Below are 21,979 nucleotides of genomic sequence, written 5' to 3' on the forward strand. Positions count from 1 at the left end.
ACGTATATATAAATTTATGATCATTCCAAAACAAACATCTTCAGTTTATCACTATAATTTTGATTATGACCATCGATCACAGACGGATATTTCCGACGGATTTTATCCCACGGAAATACAGACAGAATTTCAGAGGGATTTTTTTGTCGGAAAACAAAAAAAATGAATTAGCATAAATTACAGACGGAAAATAAAATCCGTCGATAATTCTGTCGGTAAAATTAATTTATTTTCGTAGGAAATAGTTACAGACGGAAAATCCGTCTGTAATTAAATAGACAAAATGCTACATTTTATTAAATTATTACAGACGGAAAATCTGGCTGTAATTTAAACTTTTCCGTCGAAAATATTAGAATAAGGAGGTAGGTTCTCGAAACTTCCAATGGTTCATTTCACTTTTTCACGTTTTCCTTACTCCCTGCCTTCTCTCTCCGTTGAAGATGTGACGTCCTCCGCTATCACCGCCGTCGCGGCTCGCGTCGCACGAGCTCCCTCCGTCGCCCTCATCGCGTTTGCTCCCTTCGTTGCCATCGTCGTACGATCTCTCTCCGCCGTGCTCTTGTCTTACGAGCTCCTTCCGCGCCGCTCTCGTCGCTGCTTCTTCTCTCCTCGCCGGAGGTTTGTCATCATCTCTTCTCATCGCCGTTAGTTCAGGTAGGCATCCGCCTCCTTCTCGTCCATATCCCTAATCCCTTCCATTGTGATTCTATTCTGATTTCATTATCCCTAGCCCTAGCCCTGTCCCTTCCCTGTTGCTGCTGCTAATTTCACAGAAAAAATAAAAATAATACTAATTAACTTCATTCATTTTTTAATTTGTTGAGATATTGAGATCTGTTCTTAATTAACTTAAAATTACTGTTAAGTTTCTACAAATTTGTTGAGATATTGAGATCTGCAATAGTTGGTGCTGTCCGCTCTAGCTACTTACATGTGCTGTTTGATGTCTTTGCAGAAGTAAACCTTCTGCAGAAAGTTTCGGCTATTGTTCATGGAAACTTGAAGTTCTCCGAGAGGTAATTCTTGATAAGGAACCATGCTTTTTAACCCTCCTTTCTTATTTGATTCTACACTTAAATGTCAAAGGAACAGAAATTGAACAAGTCCTTTCAGGAGGAGCTTAAAATATTAAAGTTGGATAGAGACAAAGTGAGTTTATATTATATATATTTTGTCATTGTAACTGAAGCATTCTTTTGCTCACCGTGAGATAAAATGAATCATTCTGTTTGTAGTTATACTATGGGGAGGTCATAATTTAAAATTAGATAGAGCTATTAATTGAGATAAAACAACTATACATGGCATTTCACTGTGCTGTACAGTTGGAGATTTCTTCTGTATTTGATACTTTTATCATTGTTTTATTGCTGAGTGCTGACAATGATTTAGCTCACTATAAAGTTGTAAAACAATCTCTTAGAAGTTCATCATAAATTGTTCTTCCTTACACTCTAAAGTCTTATATTGCAATAGGACTACTGACAAGGATCACACTGATTTACTTGCAATCTTCTCTAATGCCATGGGTGTTTATTAGTTTTTTGTTAGCTAAACTCATCATATTATTGCATGGAAGACATCTATGGATTATTCTTTCCCTGGTCAGGTGATAATGGCATGGCAGGTTAAATTCAGGCTTTGAAAGTAAAAAATTATGCTGGAATTATGGGTTATGAAACAAGGATCTCATCTTTTGATAGGTTGTTGGTATTCAAGGGCATAATCCTAGTGGGCATTGCTTAGTTGCATCTAAATTGGTAGATTCTATACTACCTACCTCTGTTGCTGATGATAAGGATTTGAATCCAGCAAAGAAGCTTGCTATTGATAAAAGTCAACCAATTGATATTACTTCTAAAAAGACAGAGTTGTCCATGGTATTTACTCTACTCGTTTCTTAGTCATTGGCTCTGTTATAAAATTATATTATGCACTAGGTTCCATTTTTGGTATTTTGGTAAAATTTTATAGATTTTTACTATCATTTCTTTTTTAACAATGACAAATTACTAACATTTTAATTAGCCAAGCCAAAGTATGGTTATAAGGCAGTCATGTGAAGCAAAACCTTGTAGCTATTTATTTACTTGCATTTTGACGCATATTATAGATTTTAAAAGATCTCATGTTCTTTTTAAAAATAATTTTGTGATAATATGAAGAATATTTCTATTAATAATTTGTATTATACACATGCTCTTGGTGCGTAACAGATTATTGCAGCAGGCCCTTTTACAACAACAGACAATTTTTTTTTGAGCCCCTTGTAGAATTTAGTGGCGAGATACCGAATTCTTTGGGAGGCCTCAAGAACCTGAATTATTTGTAAGTTACTTATATTACAGATTCTAACTGTTCAAAGTATTGTGTTTGATACTTATTTCTATTCGGACTTATGAAATTTGGTTTCTTACTCCATTTAATGTGTTCTTGTTGGTGCTAGGCGGTTGAATAATAACAGCCTTACAGGACCGTGTTCTCAGTCTTTAAGCAACATAGAAGGTTTAACACTTGTGTAGGTCTTTGTTACCTTGGCATTAATGTTATCTTTTCCTTATAAAACTAATGATTTCTAGGTATAAAATTGAATACTAACTGTAATGAATTGAAAAATATATGTAGAGACCTCTCCTACAATAATCTGAGTGGTTCCTTGCCAAGAATACCAGCAAGAACATTAAAGTAAGATCATCTAACGTTTCTAGTTAAATGTTGACTTTAGCTCTTTTATTGATCCATGAATAGATAAATGATATTAGCTTATACCTTTCAGTTTAGTGCTTCAAACAAATCAAGAGCTTGATCATGATGAAAAGCTAAGTTTCCGACATCAGATGGGTCCACCTGTGGCCAATTCTCCACCTTGTAGGTTTCTAAGCTATTGAATATCCTTAATGATGTTGGTATCTCTGGCTACCACCGCTTTAATTTACACTATTGATTGTTATTATTATTACCTTTATTATTTAAGCTTTTTGTACTTATTATTTTTTACTCCTCTGTTGCTCTGTTTCGGACTCACTCATCACTATCATTGTTGATTACTAGTGTCTGTGTGTGCTTAATTAATAGATAGGGTGATAGTCGTCTATAGAGATCAGAGGATCATTGGTGCAAACTGAAAAGTGATAGATGGCGAGGTCATTTAAAAAGTGCATGATGCTTTGTTGTACCGGCAAGATTTTCTCGGTATGCTACTTAATTATTATTACTCTTGAAATCTTGAACACGTTCTATTTTTCAGCTTCCAAAATCATACTATCATATCATATATTAGCTTCTGCATAATATGTACTAATTGATTGAAACAATGATCCTTCTTGTGTGCTTAATAATCCTCTTGTAGTACAATACAACTAACTAGGGTAGGTTTCAACTAGTTTGCCTCTATATGTATATATTCCTAATTTACAATACTAATTGAACCACTAAATTAAACCCACTATTGATATAATAAAGTTCAATTATTATTAAACTAAGTATGTAATTATTTATGTTAGTCAGTCCCAACATTAAACTAAGTATGCAAACCCAGCATTCTACGTGTGCATGCAATTTAAATTATTTTGTATTATTCAATATATAGTAGGATTTTCTTTCAATTTATCATTTTATTAATATTCACATGGAAAGGTTAGCTAATTGCTGTAATCAAGTTTCTGATTTCTCAAAATATCCTCAAGAAAAATGCAATTCTGTTACGCATACTTATTATATGGTATATACTTCTGATTTTATGTTTACATTAATGCTTATTTTTGTTCAAGTGGCATAGGGAGTCAAGAGACTACAAGTGTGAATCTGAAGGTGATTCAATTTATATTTGTATGAAGAATTTATTTTCTGTGTCCAAAGTTTTGGATAAATCTTCCTTTCTCTTCCCATCTCCCCCCTCCCTCTTTTCTCTTTCTTCAAATTAAGCTGGATCTCTCAGTTTTTTGAATTGGCCAAGCCACTAACCCACATTATGTACTTCACCAACATTGTACCCTGACCCTGAAAATCTGAAGCAACACTCTCCCCAAAAAGGCAAAAATGTGTTATCCTACAGCATTGACCGTTTTATGCGCTGGTGGGTTGGCAATTTCAGCATGTTCTAATCCTCTCTTTTTAATTATTTCAGTTTCTTTTAGCTACTGATAGCACATATTGTTGAAACTCTAATTTTCCCCTCTTTTCTCTCTTGCTTTCCAGCATTTCTTTTGCAGATACCATCAATTGCTTCAATTCCGGTTCCTAGTTCCAATTGCTATACTTTCGATAATTCTAGTTGTATTGTTGATTTTGTATCCTTCACTTCTCACAATCAAGAACATTTGTTCTTTGATTGGGCTTTGCATTTTATTTGATTGAACTCAAGGTTTGGTTTTATTGGTGTTTCGCTGACAACTTGCTAGATCTAACTTGTCAACTTTTTCTATTTCTTTCAGCCTATGATGCCACCTTATGCAGCACTTTATTCACCTGGAGAGGTTTATACTCATCCTGCCATTCCTATTGTAAGTCTAGCTACTTTCATGCAATTTATTTCATGGTTTATGAAAAATTGGAGCTTATCTTGTTCATTGCCCATGAATGTTTGGCTTCTACTGTAATGATATCAATCAATAGTTCACAATAGAATAAGAGAAACTAATATACTGAAATGTCAAATGTGTTTCCTTTGATCCTGTTTGTGTACCTAGATAATTCAAATATTTATATTTATTTATTTTATTATCATAAAAGCTTTTCAGTCATTGGTTAAGCTTCATTTTTTCATTGCTAATTGCTATTTGCTCAGCCAGCTAATCTTGATATGGTTTGTTATTTTGCATATTATTAATTTAAAGATATCAATTTTTATTTTGTTGATCACTTATCTGAGTTTATTAACGATAGGGTCTATGTTCTCACTCTGGACATTTTTATTGAGGAACAAAAAGACAAAGTTTTCTTGTGAGGAAAGTAGTGATGAAGAAGAAGAAGCAGCAGCAGAAAGAGCAAGTGAAGTGAATTTTGCTGATGAGATAAGTGGAATTAACACAGGACCTCCTTCACCAACTTCATCTATTAATTATTAGAGTAGCAAAAATTGTTCAAATAAGTTAGAAAATTGAATAGGAGTTGCTTGCAATATAGGTCTTTTAATTTACTAGTATGAGAAAAATCATTTAGAGCCCTTTGGATGCTCATTAACAACTTTTAATTTACTCAATAGACTTTGTTGATGTATCAATACACTTTGTTTATATTTTGAATTATATTGACTTACTTGTTTATAATAATTTTCTTTTAATTTGATAATACGATAAATTTGTTTATTTTTTGAAATATTATAAATATTTGAATACAAATCAGATAAAAATTTGTATTAAATTTATATTTATTTTGTATGAAAATAAGTTTATTTTGTAATTAGAAAAATAAAAAAAAATCTATTTTACCTTACAGACGGATTTTCTGTCTGTAATCAGAGTGTAAGATGATTTTCCGAAGTTCAAATTACAGACAGAAAATTCTTCTGAAAATCCGTCTGTAATTACAGACGGAAAATCCGTCTGAAAATCTGTCTGTAATTACAGACAGAAAATATGTCGGAAAATCCGTCTGTAATTACAGACGGAAAATCCGTCGGAAAGTTCGTCGCCTTCGAAAAATGGATGCAGAATTTACAGAGGAAAAATTCGTCGGTAACTGGTAAAAATCCGTCTGTAATTTTCCGACGGACAAAAAATCCGTCGGTAAATAATTTCCGACGGGGCTTTTACAGAGGGACAAAATCCGTCGATAGTTTCGTCGGTAACCAAAAATCCGTCTGTAATAAAGACTAAATCCGTCTGTAAATCTGTCTGTATTAATCCATTTTCTAGTTGTATGTGAACATTGTAGGATTGAACGTCAAAGATTATAATTAGCAATTTATGATTATTCAAACAAAAACAACTGATGATTAATTCAATCATAAACAAAAATCAGATCAAATACAAAAGGAAATTGTCGCACATTACTATATATCATATTAAAAATGGAAGAATTTCCTCTTTAATGCCAAACGACTACAACAATTAAAGGTACAACGACTAACTTATTAAAAGAGAAATTATTTCAACATTGAAAAAGAGATATCAATCTTTATAAAAGAAAAACTCGTCCAAAGAAAAAGATAACTATTCGAGCCATATCTGATATCATACATATAGTTTTTGATTTCTTGTTTTTGAGTGTAGTTTTTTGCTTTCTTTTTTTAAAATTCTATTTAATGTGTAAAAAATTAATTAAATTTAATTAGTTTAGCAAAATTTTTATAAAGTAATTAATTAAATTTCACATAACTATAAAAAAATACTTCATATAATTAAAAAATTGACTACAAATGTCGTCTTTAAAAAAGATTGGAATCATGTAGAAGTATTCCCCTCTCTGTATTGAAATTAAAGTATAAGTTTGTGGCGTTGAAAATAAAATAGGCGTTGAAAATAAAATAAGATTACAGGTACAACTTTCTTTCTTTTACTTGGGCTAAATAGAAGGCCAATACTATAATGCTGAAAGGAAAATTTTTCAGTTAATGCTAAAAGTATGTGTAATAGAAGAAAAAACAACACGTGTTTACCTTGTTAATAAAGTTTCGGACAATTCTGTAGCATGCCCAGAAAATACTGTATAAGGTAATTAATTAGTTGAAGATGATTATTATCTTGGGCTTTTTTTATGGTCAAGCAATAATTTGGTAAAATAATTGGGTTGATACCATAGTTTGGTATTTTTGGTTGTATTATAGAAAAAAAATGAAGTGATTAAAATATATGATGGATTATATTGACGATGGAGTTATAAAGATTTTTTTTAATATATTTTTGAAAATTTTCTGTTGAGTTGATAATTTTTTGTCAATTTAACATAATATGCATTTTTTTATTGAGAGAGATAGTAATTGTTAATTTAGTTATTGAAATTGTTATGATAAAAGAAACTAAAATTATTAAAAAAAATAATTATTATACTAGATGTGTGTTTAGATTGTTTAGATTTTTAGTATTATTTTGGGTTATAAATTAATAATTAGTATCATCCTCAATAAAAAGAAAAATGAACTGCATACTATGTCAAACTGACCCAAAAGTTAACAATTCAATAAAAAACTTCCAAAAATATATTTACAAAAAAATTCATTTACAACTCCATAATCATTACAACCCGTCATATATTTTATTTACTTCATCTTTATTCAATAATATAACTGAAAAAGCCAAACTTCAGTGTGAGTCCAAATATTTTTTGGATCCTAAAAAAAACTCAATAACATAATCATCATTATTAATGCAATTTCTCTTCATCAACTGATTAATTGTACTTAATTCTCATACATCACACTGCTATTATGCAAAAATTGTCGGAGATTTTAGCAACAATCTAAACACGCTTTTTTTCTTTTCCTATGCCATATACTTGGGGAATGATTTGGTGGGTCTCACTTGTTTTTTCACCAATTGTGGTGAACACTTAAATCAAGGTTAGATTATTATTAAATTTGATTCAATGGTGGTTATATTTTGTCAATTATAATCAATTTTTTTTTTTTACAATTAATGGTATATGAGTTACGGGCTTACGGCCCAATAGAATTTGTTATTTTGATAAAAAAATTTGTTAAATCCTAAATTTCACCCACACACAAAATTGAATTTCATAATTTCTAACTAGTTAAACACATAATTGTCTCTCTTCGTCATCATCATCATCATCATCATCATCATCTTCTTCTTCTTCTTCTTCTTCTTCTTCTTCTTCTTCTTCTTCTTCTTCTTCTTCTTCTTCTTCTTCTTCTTCTTCTTCTGTTGATGTTCAACTATACATTTCCTAAGTTTCATATTTTACACTCTTACAAGCTTATTTCTTTATCAAATTTACTGCGTATATCTTATCTCTCAATCTCTGCGAAGAAGCAATCTGAATTTCAATGTCTAATGAGATAGGTTTTTCATCAATGTGAAACCCTAAGTCACACTCTTAGGACTAATTTTGATAGATTTCTTGCATCATACCATCAAATACCTAGCCTAAAATTAGGTTATTTCTAGCATTATTTACTTATTTAATTAGATTATTATTTATCAACTGCAAGCAATGTTAAATTATTAACGACTTTAGACAAGGAGAAAATTGTCGAAACTGTATTCTTGTTGGGTGCATAGCATCGGTGGAAGACAGTCACCTATATGGGGACGATAGTGGCGACGAATATTGTTGACTCATCTTGTTTTAGAAATTCTCTCTTTTGCACTACCCGTTTCCATTATCTGAATTGTTCCCTGTTCGGTTTTGGCACAAAATTTTCTAATTTTGTAGTTTTTGTTGTGGTGGACGAAAAGATAGGTTTTTTACATTGCAGTGGTGGACCAAATCTAGCAAACTCCTCTATTTCCATGACTTATCAGTAGACCAAAAAAAACTTCACCTCTATGAGATAACACTAACTCTGTGCTTTGTATTTTTCATTTTGTCACTTCATGTTTAACTTATGATTTTTATTGATTATTCTATTTGTAATTGTGACTTCAACTGAAACTAGTTTTGATTTTAAAGTAACTACTACAACTTAACTTCCTGCAATAATGTGTTGAAAAGGATAAAGATTGTGTGTTACTTATTATGCTGCAAATTGAAAATTAGTTCCACTTTATCAAAAAATCTAACTAAGAATACATTATGCATTCATATATATCTTCAATTGTTTTTGAACTTATACAAATTTTGAGGAGGGGTTGGCTTCAAATCTTCTTGTGTATTTAATTATCAGTTTCGCTGAAGTACTTTACATTAATTAATGCATTCTTCTTTGAAGATAAATGATTCTGAGTTTTTAGTGAATTGACAAAGTAAATTTCACTCATAATACTTATTATTCATTGTGTTAAAGACAAATTGAAGGGCTTTGATATAATTCTTCTGAATTGCATAATATGTAAAGCTTAAATGAGCTTCCTTTTAATATAAATAAATCAATTTAAATAAATATTATCTTTTCTTTTAATGCTATAATATAGATGATCAACATTGAAGTTATATAACATCTGATTTGAAACTATTACATTGCTCTTTGTGACTTAGTTTTATGTTTCTAAAATATTTTTCTTTATTTTCTTTCCCAGGTTGCACAATTTGGAATTTTTGATCACTAATGTAGATAATATCCATTTCTTCTACTAGTTATGAGTCTCAAAACAAAGGACCATTAATTAGAGCTTGATTAGTTATGTTATGCTATTTAATTTAATTTCATATTGTTATGCAGCCAATTAAGACTCAATAATTAGTATCTTTCACTTTATGTCCAACTTAAGACCACAATTTCATGTTGCTAATACTCTTGGATTGTGATGTAATGTCATGTTATATACTATTGTGCATAAATTAATACTTAATGCTTTTACAATTATATGATTGTGTCACTGAGTAACATAAATAATTGGCAATCAATACATGTTTAGTTTGTAAAAGTATGTTCATGAACTCTAAAAACAAATAGTGTCATGACTTCAAATACAAATCTTTCCGTCAGTAAATAAATATAAATTTGGAAAATTTTCATATAATAAAACTATAAAATTAAAAAAAATTTTGAGTGACTATTTTTTACTAACAGGATGCATTTTTGTAAGTCTCTTGTGTCTTATACTAGTGAAAAAGTAGTACTTTAAAACAGCAGACAACTTAGAATAATGAATTTAAAAGAGTCCATTGTTGTCTTTGTATGATCTATCACTAACTAACCTGCATAGCATAACTAATGAATGAATTGAAGTTAAAAGGATTGAGTTTTGCCATTGTATGATCTACCACCAACTCTTCAACCATCCGATCCCACTTACTACGGAGTACACCAACCTCGTAATCACCCAGCATGCACTTTTTAAACTGCCATGTGAATCTAGGATTACCTACATTACTCGTGGCATTGCGAATAAGGTGCCAAGCACATAGACGATGATGTGCATTAGGAAAAAATTTTTCGATTGTATTTTTCATTGAAAGGGCACCATCTGTGATAATTGAAATTGGGGCCTTCCCCTTCATTGCTTCCATAAAATTTTTTAACAACCAAATATATGTTTGCTCTGACTCATCACACACAAGAGCGGCTGCAAAGACAACTGTGTGGTTATGGTTATTAACACCTGAAAAAATGACAAGCAGACAATGATATTTGTTTTTCTTGTAAGTAGCGTCAAAAGCCAATACATCACCAAACAATTGATAATCCATTTGGCTTATTCCATCACACCAAAATAAATTTTTTATCGAGTGAAACCTATCAACCTCATATCTTATAACCATGACAGGATCAATGGACTTCATCTTCCTCAAAAATTGAAGAGCTGCACTAGCATCACCCTTCAACCGTCAACGTTGCTGAGCGACTTGATTGTACAAGTCCCTGGGGAAAAAGGAAACATTGTGGTGACCACCAGATTGGCTTGAGAGTGCTGCAAAAATATGTGCAGTGCCTAATCCACCCTTTCTCATTATATTTATTTGCTCAATGTCTGCAGCAGGTATTTTTCTGTGACCAGAAAGTATTGCAGAAAAAATTGGAGGAAGAAGGTCGTGATTATGCAAATAAGAAAATTTTAAAACAATCCAGCGACCACTAACAACGTCAAATGACACCTAAATCTTTGCCTTACAGCCACACCTAGTTTCAGCTCTAGGCTCTTGTTTTCTGGTCTGCATATTATCTGCCTTTTTTCTTCGGAAGTCCTCGCCACAACAAACAAAATTCTGTCGATTGATTATCCTATTGTGCTTTCGCATCTTACTTTATCGACCACTAAATTCCCTTGACTTAGCAAATGCATTGTAGAAATCAAAAGCCACTCCTAAATCACTGAAATGATATCTTTTTATATCAACATCTACAATATTCAAGAACTCAGTCTTTCCTATGTCTTCCCACCCGTCAATCTTATAAGATTCATCCAATTGATCAAAATGGGCACCTTCATTGGGTTCAGAAACACCAACTTCTGCATTTGCCAAGTTAGCATCCATGAAGATATCGTCGTCCAGGAGCTCATCATCGTTTCTCAAGGGATTCTCCAAATTTCCGTGAAACCCGTCAACATTATTGGTGTCATCTACATAATCCTACATGAACAAATTAATTTAGACTAGGTATTTGATGGCATGATGAAAGAAATCTATCAAAATTAATCCTAAGAGTGTGACTTAGGGTTTCAGATTGATGAAAAATCTATCTCATTAGACATTGGGATTCAGATTACTTTCTCGCAGAGATTGAGAAATAAGATATACGCCGTAAATTTGATAAAGAAATAAATTTGTAAGCGTGTAAAATATGAAACTTAGGAGATATATAGTTGAACATCAACAGAGTGAAGAAGAAATAAATGATGATGTTGATGTTGACGAAGGAAGACAATTGTGTGTTTAACTAGTTGAAAATTATGAAATTCAATTTTGTGTGTGGATGAAATTTAGGATTCAACAAAATTTTTTACGTAAATAACAAATTCTATTAGACCATAGTTCATATACCATTAATTGCAAAAAAAAAATTGATTATAATTGATAAAGTATAACTCACCGTTAACCGTTGATTTAAGTTTTTACCACAATTAATAAAAAAACAAGTGAGGACCAATAAATCATTCACCCACATACTTTCAGTATTAGTAGACAAATTTTTCTTTCCACACGATAGTATAACCCTAAATAGAAAAGATAAAGTATTTCTTATTTTACTTGGAGAACTTGTAAAGGGATTGAAGAGCCGAAGAGTGATGTCAAAAGGATTAGGTAAAAAAAAAAATAATTTATAAAAATTAATTTTTAAAAGATAATTTTTTAAAAATTATAATATTTATATTTGATAAATTAAATTAAAAATAATTTTTAATAAACATAAACAATATCAATTATATTTCGTAAAATAATTTTTAAAATTTAAAAATATTATAATAGACATAAATATAAGCATTAAATTTAAAAATTAGTTAACATATGAGATTATATTAGATTTTTAAATTTTAAAAAACACAATCTAACTTTAAAAAAATTTATTTTAAATGTTTTTAAAAGTATTTCAATATTTTAAAAATTACAAATACAAGCACATGATCATTTTGATTTACCAAATAAAAAGTTTAAACTTTTAAAAAAAATAAATATTTTTTTAAAAAATTTTACCAAACTAAGGATTAGTTATATTTACACGCGATTCTGCTGAGCCATCGCCTGTCTACCACATCTATTTCGTCATATCTCCTAAGTCCTGCTCTTTCTTTTTCGTCATGATCATCTGAAAGATATGAGATTCCCGAAATTTGTTAATTTTTAAGAATGAATTTTTATCCTCGGATGCCATTTATGCTGCTGTCATAGAACTCATGGAAGAAATGCAAAGGAAATTCTCAAGATAATTACAATAGAGAATTTTTTTTGTGCTAATAAGGTTTTTTAAAAAATTCTAAATTAAATTCACTTTAGACTGTCCAAAAATTAGACTCACCCCATTTTTTATTCTATTCCAATAAATAAAATAAATCACTAACTTAAAAGGAAAAAATTTTGAGCCCAAACCTTAAAAACAAACAACTTTAAACAATCTAAATTTGATAAATAATAACTTTTTTTCAACTTTTCATATGGAGTTTTCACTTTTCAGTGCTCTAGAACATATAGGAGCATTGAATCGAGGGCCAAAATTATGCATAAATTTTACTATATTGATTTAAAGATAATTAGTGTCTCGAATCCCGATTCCTTACTCTCTACCAACTTCTTCGTCTGAGTCCTTTTTTTTTTGGACATGGTGAGAAACGGGCAAACCCGGACCACACCCGAAGGATCCAAAACCCAAAACCCACCCAAACCCACACTCCCTAGTTTTCTCTCGGTTTTTGGTTTCAAGTGTTTTCAGAAGGCATAGTGATGAGATAGGCCCAATAAGGGTTATTGAACTTGAGTTAGTATATATAGTGCGTGTCATTGTCCTGGAGAGGAAAGCAGGAAATGGCTACCTTGGACGAAAGACCCTCTGCCAAGAGGTGGCTTCCTCTTGAAGCTAATCCTGACGTGATCAATCAGGTTCCTCAGCTAATATGTTCTCTCTCTCTCTGTGTTTCTTCTTCAAAAGAGGAAAAAGTTTGACTTAATTGCATGAATTTCAGTTCCTATGGGGTCTTGGGCTTCCACCAGACGAAGCTGAATCCTGCGATGTTTATGGCTTAGACGATGACCTTCTTCAAATGGTTCCCAGCCCTGTTCTTGCCGTCCTTTTCCTTTATCCACTTACCTCTAAGGTTCACTTTTTTTTTTCAAATAACATTATTTGAGCTGAATTCTGTGCCATTAAGTTAAAAAAAGGGATTCTATACTATAATCTTGTTCATTTTTGCTGCTTCTGATTTTATCAGAGCGAAGAAGAGAGGTTGCAACAGGAAAATGAAAAAAGGGTAAGTGGACATATCTCCTGGTATGATTATTCCTTTTTCCTTCTGTTCTTTGAGAATTTCTTTTCGCAAAATTGGATAATGGAACCAAAGAATCTGAATATTGGTTAGAATGTAAATGTATGATATATTAGGTCACTGATTATGTAGCTGCTGTTCCGGTGTAGGAAAATAGCAATAAAGTGTATTTTATGAAGCAAACTGTGGGTAATGCTTGTGGTACAATAGGGCTTCTTCATGCTCTTGGGAACATAACTTCTGAGATCAAGCTTGGTAAGCTTACTTCGTTCACATTTGTTGCCTAGTTAAAGGATTATTGGTGCATTGATCTACTGTTCTTTCTCATTTGTTTTCTGTTGATTTTGTTGTATGCTAGTTGAGGAGTCGTTCTTTGACAAGTTCTTCAAAACTACTGCAAGCATGGACCCAATGCAGGTTATTATTTCTTCCTGCCAATGCTTCCTTCCTTTCTTTCTTTCTCAACTTGCACAAATAATAGAGATTGACACTAATGGTTATCGAAATATAATGCTCATTTGCCATTTTCGGACATTTATGTGTTTCAGCGTGGTGTATTTCTCGAGAATGACAGAGAGATGGAAGTTGCTCATTCAGTGGCAGCAAGTGCTGGTGATACAGAGGTAGTTTTTCATTAAATTGATAATACATGGGTCATGGTTATGTGGAGTATGATATTGATAAATTAGTGATGCATATTTAATAAGATAAGGACCACCCACGCTGTCTCATCAAAAGATTCTGCATTTTGTATTCTATGAAGAAATAGTTAATGCATCTTGCAATGAAACGTTGTTTATGCAATGGAGCACAGTGGATACAAATTACCTGATTTGGACGGCATACGGGATGACGCATGATAAATGGAACTCTTTCACATACTGAAGTTATCTATGAGTAGGTCAAAACGTAGAATCTACTTCTCTAGGATTTCTGATAAGTGCTTTTTGTTCTCACTATAGGAAGTAGTAAAGATCCTTGTTACTTGCTGCGTTAATTTCAGAGAAGCTGTAGATTCTAGTAGAGAATTTGAAGCCCTTCAATCCTTAAAACAAAAAAATAAAATAAGAATTTAAAAAAAAATGAAAAACTAGTGAACCGTGAAGTTGAGTTTATTTTGGTTTGAAGGTAATGTGTATGCTAGAAATGTGAATTGATCTTTGATAATATAATTTCCATTCAACCACCCCATGATGTTTAACTGCCATGGGTGGAATTGACAGTATGATCCTTTGATAATACAGTTGCTCACGCCAACATCCCCAATAAAAGGGGGTTTATTTCAACTATTTTATTACTCCATCTCACCATTATTGTTGCGTTTAAAAAATTTGTACTGCAGGCATCAGACAATGTGGACACTCATTTCATCTGCTTTGTTTGTGTGGACGGTAAATTCTTTGTCTAGTTGATTTATTACTTTCTTCTGCTGTATTTGTTAAATTCAAAACAGTATGACAAGATACAATGGTTAATTGCAAGTTAACAGCAAGCGTGATTGTATTTAAATTATGGGAGGCAGCCAGTATGGGTCCTGTCTCAGAGCAATTCTGATCCTACATAAATTAGGTTTTTTTTTGTTTCTTTCGTCCCTTTTGCATTTTCCTGCATTTTAGTTTATTGATTTCTCTATAATTGTTTCATATGCAGGTGAACTCTATGAGCTTGATGGAAGAAAGTCGGGACCAATATCTCATGGCCCATCCTCACCAAGTACATTGTTGAAGGTAAGAATCTATGCATGTGAAATTGTACAGGCAATAACTGTATTGTTCCTTAAAGACATGCATTCTGAAAAAAAGACCTGATTCAGTTTGCAAGTTCGTATAATGGAAAAGGAATAAGACCGAGTTAAACGCTGCATGAAAAACACTTTGATGTTGTTCCTATTGCGGAGAAGTTGTTTATGCTTTTTCACCTTTTTTTAGGAATCCATCTTATAGGAGAAATGTTTTGGTTTGTGCTTCAAATTTGAGTTTCGAAATCTTTCAAGGGAAGCCTCCAATAGCATCGGCCCTTTGGCAATATTTTCTAGGAAGCCAACATTCTTTCTATACATTGTTGCTCAGTGTTCATTCAGCACATACTTGTTTGTAAAATGCTGATTTCTTTGTCCCTATTTAATTATTTTTCTTCCCTATAAAGTTGGAGTGTTTGTGCTGAGTCCATTTTTTTATTTAATCATGTCTTAACTTGCAAAGTTTGTTACCTTTAGTTCTTACATATCTGCATTGCTTGCTTGATTTTTACACAATATCTAACATTATATAAAAAAAATAAAATTACAACAGGATGCAGCTAAAGTCATCCAAAGCATGATCCAGAAAAATCCAGAATCCTTGAACTTCAATGTCATTGCAATATCAAAGAAATCCGCAGATGGACAAAATTGAGGCTGTCAATTTGGGATTTTCGGGTTCGTAATGAAGCAGTTTTTAAAGTTATTTGCAGTATGATCCCTATGCAGCTCCTTGTTCACTTGGCTTGTGTGCGCCGAGATTTTTATTTTTCATTTGAGTGATCTACCAAGCCTAGTCTCTCTGGTTAATACTCTCCAACCACTTTGACTGAATCTTGGCTTTGGCTGCTTTAAATGATTCCTCTCCAAAATTGATCTCGTTATGTGGCACGTGTAGACGACCTCCAAGAATCATGGACCTCCAGCTCAACCATAACTGCTAACCTCACTTCTTCAATGTATTTGTGATTGTCAACCAGTAACAGCCTATATATTGTAACTTCATATAGGACACATCATGCAAATTATGTGTGGAAAATGGCGGTTCGAGCTTAAGTTGAGTGTAGCAAGGGAGAACTAGAACACATTGTGTGTGAGAGAGCTCTTTAAATCAAAGAATTTAGATTGCTTCAGCATAGTTACTATGTTAAATCTCACCTCTATTAAGCTACAACTACTTTATATATAGAAGGGTTAGTTACTAACTAATTCTAGAGCCTATGATAGCTGGCCTTAGTATAACTAACTTCTATATCAGCAGTTAGTTTCTAACTACAATAACACAAATATAACAGGAAGTGCACAACAAAATTGGTTAGGTGAACAATTGTATGTTCTCGTGCAAGAATATCTAAAAGAAAAGGGCTCAAGGTGGAAACTAATTCTTGAGAAACTTAACTACACATTCTTGAATCTACATGTAATCTAAATATTTATTTCAGAGTTTGGATAGTGGTGCACCCTACTATGAAGATGATATGTGCATCTTCGGATGAAGAAACTGTCCATTGGTTGACATGTGTTGTTAGGTTTCTCAAGGTTGGTCCTACTTTCGGTAAAAGTTAGCTATTGGTAAAAGTTAGCTAGTGTTGTATAGGAGTGGCAATGGGTAGGGTTTAAACTTAGCTCTAACTCTATCTGCGAATTGATTTTTTCACTAAAAGTTAATCCTACTTTACCTGTAGGTCTATAACATGCTAACTCTAACTTACCTACCCTCAATCTGTGGGTATCCAATCTTATTTGCGGGTCATAAAAAAATGTAATGTTCAATACTTAGATGAGATATTGGAATTGTAATTTAGTATTTATATATTGCTAAATAGATTTGACTTATATTTAAATAGAACTGTTAAATTATCTTAGACGTCAATAATTGAAAGGATAGATATCAAATACCTAAAAAGGTAACAATAGTCTCGTCGAGAGGTAGAGGCATACGCTTTGTCCTACCAAGATCAATTAAAATATCGGGGTCAAGTATTCCAACAAGGTCTTGTACTCACCAACCACACTATCAACCCAACAGCCAATTGGGCGACCCAACTGAAAGATATAGTTGAGTCATCAACTCAACAACAAACCACTCAAATAACTAGATAAACAAAAGCAGACTATGTTATTCTAATTCAAACCTTATTAGCTTTACAAGATGCTACATTGACAAAACTCCATCATAAATCTTGGGCTGACTTATGTGACAGTTCAGATGAAGAGACTGACATCACAAACTTAGTAACCCAAGTAGCAAACCAACAAACAATTTGTCAAGACTCAAAAGACAAAGCAATTACCAAAACCAAGTTTTCCTCAATCCCTTACCCAAGCATAGCTCCCAAATACTCATAACCAACCTCCAAAACCTCAAACCACATACCTTTCAAAAAACAAATTCTCTTCCATTTTTTTAATTGAACCAAAATTTTGAGAAAAATCACCTTATAAGGTAATCGCCAAAGTCTTCCCACCAGGGTTATATTTCAAACCAACAGCCCCTAACAAAATCAAACAATTCTATGAATTTATACTCGTGGATTTTGATCCAGTTTTAATCAAACACTATAAAGATTCCAAAGACTCCACAAACACAACTCACTCCACAATCCAAATATTAAAAGTCCTTACCCCAATTCAATTTGAAAAATATCTAAACAATATTAAAAAATTTTTTCAGCCATTTGACCCAATTAGATACTCTTGTTGGGATTACATAGATGCATGTACAAGGGTTTTTCAGTTTCAAAATAAACAAATCAAACTCTTGGCTTATGTAAAAGAAATATCAATTATTACTTTTCAAACTAGTTTTCTCAATGGTGGGACTATTTCGGCCCACTACTAAAAATTTTACCTCCACTTGCCGATTTGACCTAAAATTCTTTTCTACATTTGCATTAGCATACATATTCTCTTGGCAATACAGATATGGCAAACAAGATCTTCTAAGGACACCACCAATGCTCCAAAGAAATGCATACATCAAATAGTGGTCCCAATTTGATTCAACTTTGGCTTATCCAGATGAAGTTAGAAAACGGTTCAAAGAACATCCTAAATTTGTCAAAGAAATTGACCATGAAACATCTGTTTTTCTCAATTAGAAGGCCCAAATTATAGCAACTCTAGTAGGGTCTCAATCCAAAGAATCATTTACAAAAAATTGTAGCAAATTCTATAGCTGCTCCAAGCACAAGAAGACTAAGAAAGGGAAATAAAATCCTAATTCTTCCACAGCATCTTCAAGTGATTACAATAAAAAATGAAGACCACTATTTCAAAATTAACCTAGAAGAAGATTAGGTGTTATAGATGCTGTAGGAATAGTTTACGAAATGAAAAGTGTACTATCTATACAATAACTTATAACTTGTTAACCGGTATTGTAGCTATAGTTTAGGTCAATATTACCTGTACTGTAGAAATAGTAATCCTTAGGTCTATAAAAGTACGCTTCAGCAACATTCTGAGGCAAAGTTTTTAGATACACCAACTTTAGAGAGAGAAATTAGAAAGAGAGGCTCTGAAATTCTTCGTAAGCTTTTCCTTCTTTAATAAATTCTTTCAATTTCAATAACTTCTCTTCTCCCTTTCTGTTTAGTCTTTATCGCCGCTCCAGTCTTGTTCTCTTCTTCTCTCAAGCTAGTTGTGAGCGGATTACTACAATATCTAGCTTTCTTTCTATACTTTAATTTTTAAATATTACTTTTCTACATTATCATCTGTATACTTTCATATCATAACAAAATTTGTTAAGATAACTTACTCAAAACTCCTCTTTTTTCTCCTAGATCCACCTCGGATTATCTAGTATCAGAGGCTAATGAAAAAGTAGGAGTATTCTTAATAATATTAGACTAATTCTGATTCACATGAAGTTGGAATTATTTATTATTTATTATCTGCTAAGTTTTCTTTGTACATACTTCTTACAGACATGACAAAGGCAAATGTCACCATACTACGGCTTATCAAATGGGATGAAATTGATCTCCCTGAATCTTGAGCCATACATAGAACTATACCGATTCTATCTAGACAAGTGCTCCAATTCCAGGAGATTAAACAAGATGAAACTGTTCGAGTTGAAATCTTCTTTGATAGAAAAAAATCATTCTCTTCGAGGTCAGAAGCAGGTTCTACCTTTAGATTTGACTTTGTCTTAGCCAAATCTTTTTCGGTCTCTTCTCAATCTCCTTTTAGAAACTCACAAATTAGAACTACCAACTCTAAAATCAATCTTACAAGATTACAAACTAATTCAAACATTTTCAGACCCATTTACTAAAAAAAAAAAGGATATAGACCAGCAGTTTATCCAATTTCCAACCTATTCTTCTTTGAACGATGATGTCTATGTCAATTGAAAAATTTTGATCGATAAAAAAGCCTTATGTAAAAACATTAATTCTGAAGAATGAAAACTTCAGAACGAATGGTACTTACAGGCTTTCAAGGCACCACAAATCTTAAGTTTTAAGAAAAAATATTATAACTTTCTCTAACATGTCAAAAAGCATATTTCGTTCTTCGAACGATTTCATGCATATAGTATCAAAAATAACATCGAGTATCCTTTCAAAGCTGACATGAGCACTACACTATCTACGAATGTCATAACAACCTGGCAAGTAAAGATGGAAAATTAGTTAAATCTTAATTTTTTTCCAACAAGACAATTTATCCTTACAAATAATCTGAAACATAACCCAATTATGGTTTTTCCTTTCAAAGCTAAAAACTTTGATGAACCTATTGGGCCTAAAGACATAAAAAAGATTATGGAAGAGTCCAACTACACAAATAAATATTTACAAACCTTGGACTAGAAATTTAGATCTAGAAACTTCAGCTCATGTGAAGCCTCTTCATCTAAACCTTTAGAAAAATCTTTATTCAAACCTTTCAAGATTAGCTAAAAGGCTAAACAAAACCTTTAGACTTCCATAGTAAAACAAAATTTAGGAAAATCCAAAATTTAAAAAAAAAATCAACCATCGTCTTAGCCAAATGACTATCCGTTAAACTCCTCAAATTACTGAATCTTCCATAAGAGTCACTAGGTAATCAGCTAAAGCATCTATTAATGTCATCCAAGAGTGGTCATAAGACTCTAAGAGAAGTCTAGACTCACCAAAAGCCAACTTTATCATGACAACCTCCATTATAAAGTAGAAAAGCCTTACTAAACCCTTTTCACAACATTATCTCCAAACATCAGCCCCTGACTTAGCTCTTGAAGATAGAGAGTTAGGTTTCAACAGTTTCAATGGCAACAACATTTATGAATAGAACATAGATGGCAAAACTGAATATAATATCATGCATATGTTATAACATATGACAATGATTTATACGGCCTATCGAACTATCTATGAAAGTTCTGAAGAAGCAATAGCAAATGTTAATGTTTTAGGTTTCTCAAGACAACTTAGAGGATGGTGGAAGAACAAAATCTTCAATCTTTTCAGCTATTAAAATAAATGATGATGGTGAATCTATTCTTAACGAGAATGGAAAAATTATCCCCGATGCTATTAGTACTTTAATATTCACCATAGCAAACCATTTCATTGGAGATCCATCTTCATGGAAGGATCAATGTGCCAAATAATTATCCAATCTTAAATGTAAAATATTGTTTGACTTTAGATGATATAAAGATACCTTCTTAAAAAGAGTTTATACAAGGAAAGATAGCTAACAACCTTTTCGAAAAGAAAAATTCTTAGCCAGACTCCCAAAATCTCCAGGAGATTAAGTAAGGGACAAATTCGAAGCCTAACTCCAAATGGAATCATTTTATATGATTCTTTAAGTTATGACCAATTAATCTCCTATGTCCAAAAGGTGACCTTAAAGATTGGTCAAGATGGCAAAATTCAAAAGCAACTAGCCTGCGAAAAGGCTTAAAAAAAAGAGACCTTGGTTTATTTTGTGAGCAATTCAGTCTACCTACCTATAATAAATAGAAAACTAAATAGTATCGTCAAAATAAATAGTGGCCCAATCCTACCCCAAAACAATGGAAGCCAAAAAAAAAAAACATTATAAGCCTTCTCCTAGTGACTCTTGTGAAAGATTTCGTAGTTTGAAAAATTTCAGGGATACTCATTTGGCTGAGAAGATGGTTAATTTTTTGTAAAACTTTAGATTTTTCTAAATTTTGCTTTAGTATGAAAGTCTGAATATTTTGTTTAGCTTTTTGGCTAATCCTGAAAGGTTTGAATAAATTTTTCTCTAGAGGTTTAGATGAGGAGGTTCCGTGTGAGCTGAAGTTTCTAGACCTGAATTTCTAGCCCAAAGTTTGTAAGTATTTGTTTGTATAGTTGGCCTACTCTATAATATTTTTTGTCTTTAGACCCAATGGGTTCATCAAGGTTTTTAGTTTGAAAGGCAAAGCCATAATTGGGATATGTTTCGCATCGTTTGTAAGGATAAATTGTCCTATTGGAGAAAATTCAGATTTAACTAATTTTTCATCTTTTACTTGCCAGGTTGTTATGAAATTCGTAGATGGTGTAGTGCTCATGTTAGCTTTGAAAGGATACTCAATGTTATTTTTGATATTATATGCATGAAACCATTTAAAGAACAGAATATGCTTTTTAACATGTTGGGGAAAGTTATAATCTTTTTTCCTAAAATCTAAGATTTGTGGTGCCTTAAAAGTCCGTAAGTAACATTTTTTCTGAAGTTTCCATTCTTCAGAATAAATACTTTTACGTAAGGCTTCTTCATTGATCGCAAATTCTTTAGTTAA

General features: G+C 32.2%; 2 protein-coding genes across 9 annotated transcripts; both read left to right on the plus strand.

The window, feature by feature from the left end:
* The first annotated feature begins 399 nt into the window (after positions 1-399).
* On the plus strand, positions 400-5,215 carry LOC107485331 (uncharacterized). Of its 8 annotated transcripts, XR_008002145.1 has the most exons (11): positions 400-657; positions 959-1,019; positions 1,613-1,883; positions 2,220-2,331; positions 2,450-2,521; positions 2,629-2,688; positions 2,780-2,871; positions 3,079-3,195; positions 3,774-4,078; positions 4,201-4,505; positions 4,888-5,215. XR_008002145.1 is itself a non-coding variant. In XM_052253081.1 (4 exons), the coding sequence occupies exons 1-4, from the start codon at positions 3,139-3,141 to the stop codon at positions 5,067-5,069; spliced, it is 348 nt and encodes a 115-aa protein (XP_052109041.1). In that variant the 5' UTR covers positions 2,879-3,138; the 3' UTR covers positions 5,070-5,215. The 8 variants fall into 8 exon arrangements, 2 of the variants coding, with proteins under 2 accessions (XP_052109041.1, XP_052109043.1); XR_008002146.1 differs by lacking the exons at positions 400-657; positions 959-1,019 and adding an exon at positions 1,441-1,612 and having other exon boundaries at positions 1,707-1,883; XR_008002147.1 differs by lacking the exons at positions 400-657; positions 959-1,019 and having other exon boundaries at positions 1,441-1,883; positions 3,055-3,195.
* Positions 5,216-12,960: 7,745 nt separating this feature from the next.
* On the plus strand, positions 12,961-16,357 carry LOC107485324 (ubiquitin carboxyl-terminal hydrolase 3). Its single transcript, XM_016105838.3, has 9 exons — positions 12,961-13,098; positions 13,182-13,313; positions 13,428-13,466; positions 13,631-13,736; positions 13,840-13,898; positions 14,030-14,104; positions 14,824-14,872; positions 15,132-15,208; positions 15,773-16,357. Exons 1-9 carry the CDS (start codon positions 13,024-13,026, stop codon positions 15,872-15,874), a joined length of 714 nt encoding a protein of 237 aa, XP_015961324.1. The 5' UTR covers positions 12,961-13,023; the 3' UTR covers positions 15,875-16,357.
* The last annotated feature ends 5,622 nt before the right edge of the window (positions 16,358-21,979 follow it).

This window comes from Arachis duranensis, chromosome 1, assembly GCF_000817695.3.
Source record: "Arachis duranensis cultivar V14167 chromosome 1, aradu.V14167.gnm2.J7QH, whole genome shotgun sequence".
NCBI lineage: Eukaryota > Viridiplantae > Streptophyta > Magnoliopsida > Fabales > Fabaceae > Arachis > Arachis duranensis.

Coding starts and splice junctions, on each gene's coding strand:
- LOC107485331 (XM_052253081.1), top strand. CDS start 3,139: ATGGCGAGGTCATTTAAAAAGTGCATGATGCTTTGTTGTACCGGCAAG. Junction 3,196..3,773: donor GTACCGGCAAGATTTTCTCG/GTATGCTACTTA, acceptor TTTTTGTTCAAG/TGGCATAGGGAGTCAAGAGA. Junction 3,814..4,436: donor CTACAAGTGTGAATCTGAAG/GTGATTCAATTT, acceptor TATTTCTTTCAG/CCTATGATGCCACCTTATGC.
- LOC107485324 (XM_016105838.3), top strand. CDS start 13,024: ATGGCTACCTTGGACGAAAGACCCTCTGCCAAGAGGTGGCTTCCTCTT. Junction 14,105..14,823: donor CAAGTGCTGGTGATACAGAG/GTAGTTTTTCAT, acceptor TTTGTACTGCAG/GCATCAGACAATGTGGACAC. Junction 14,873..15,131: donor CTGCTTTGTTTGTGTGGACG/GTAAATTCTTTG, acceptor TTTCATATGCAG/GTGAACTCTATGAGCTTGAT.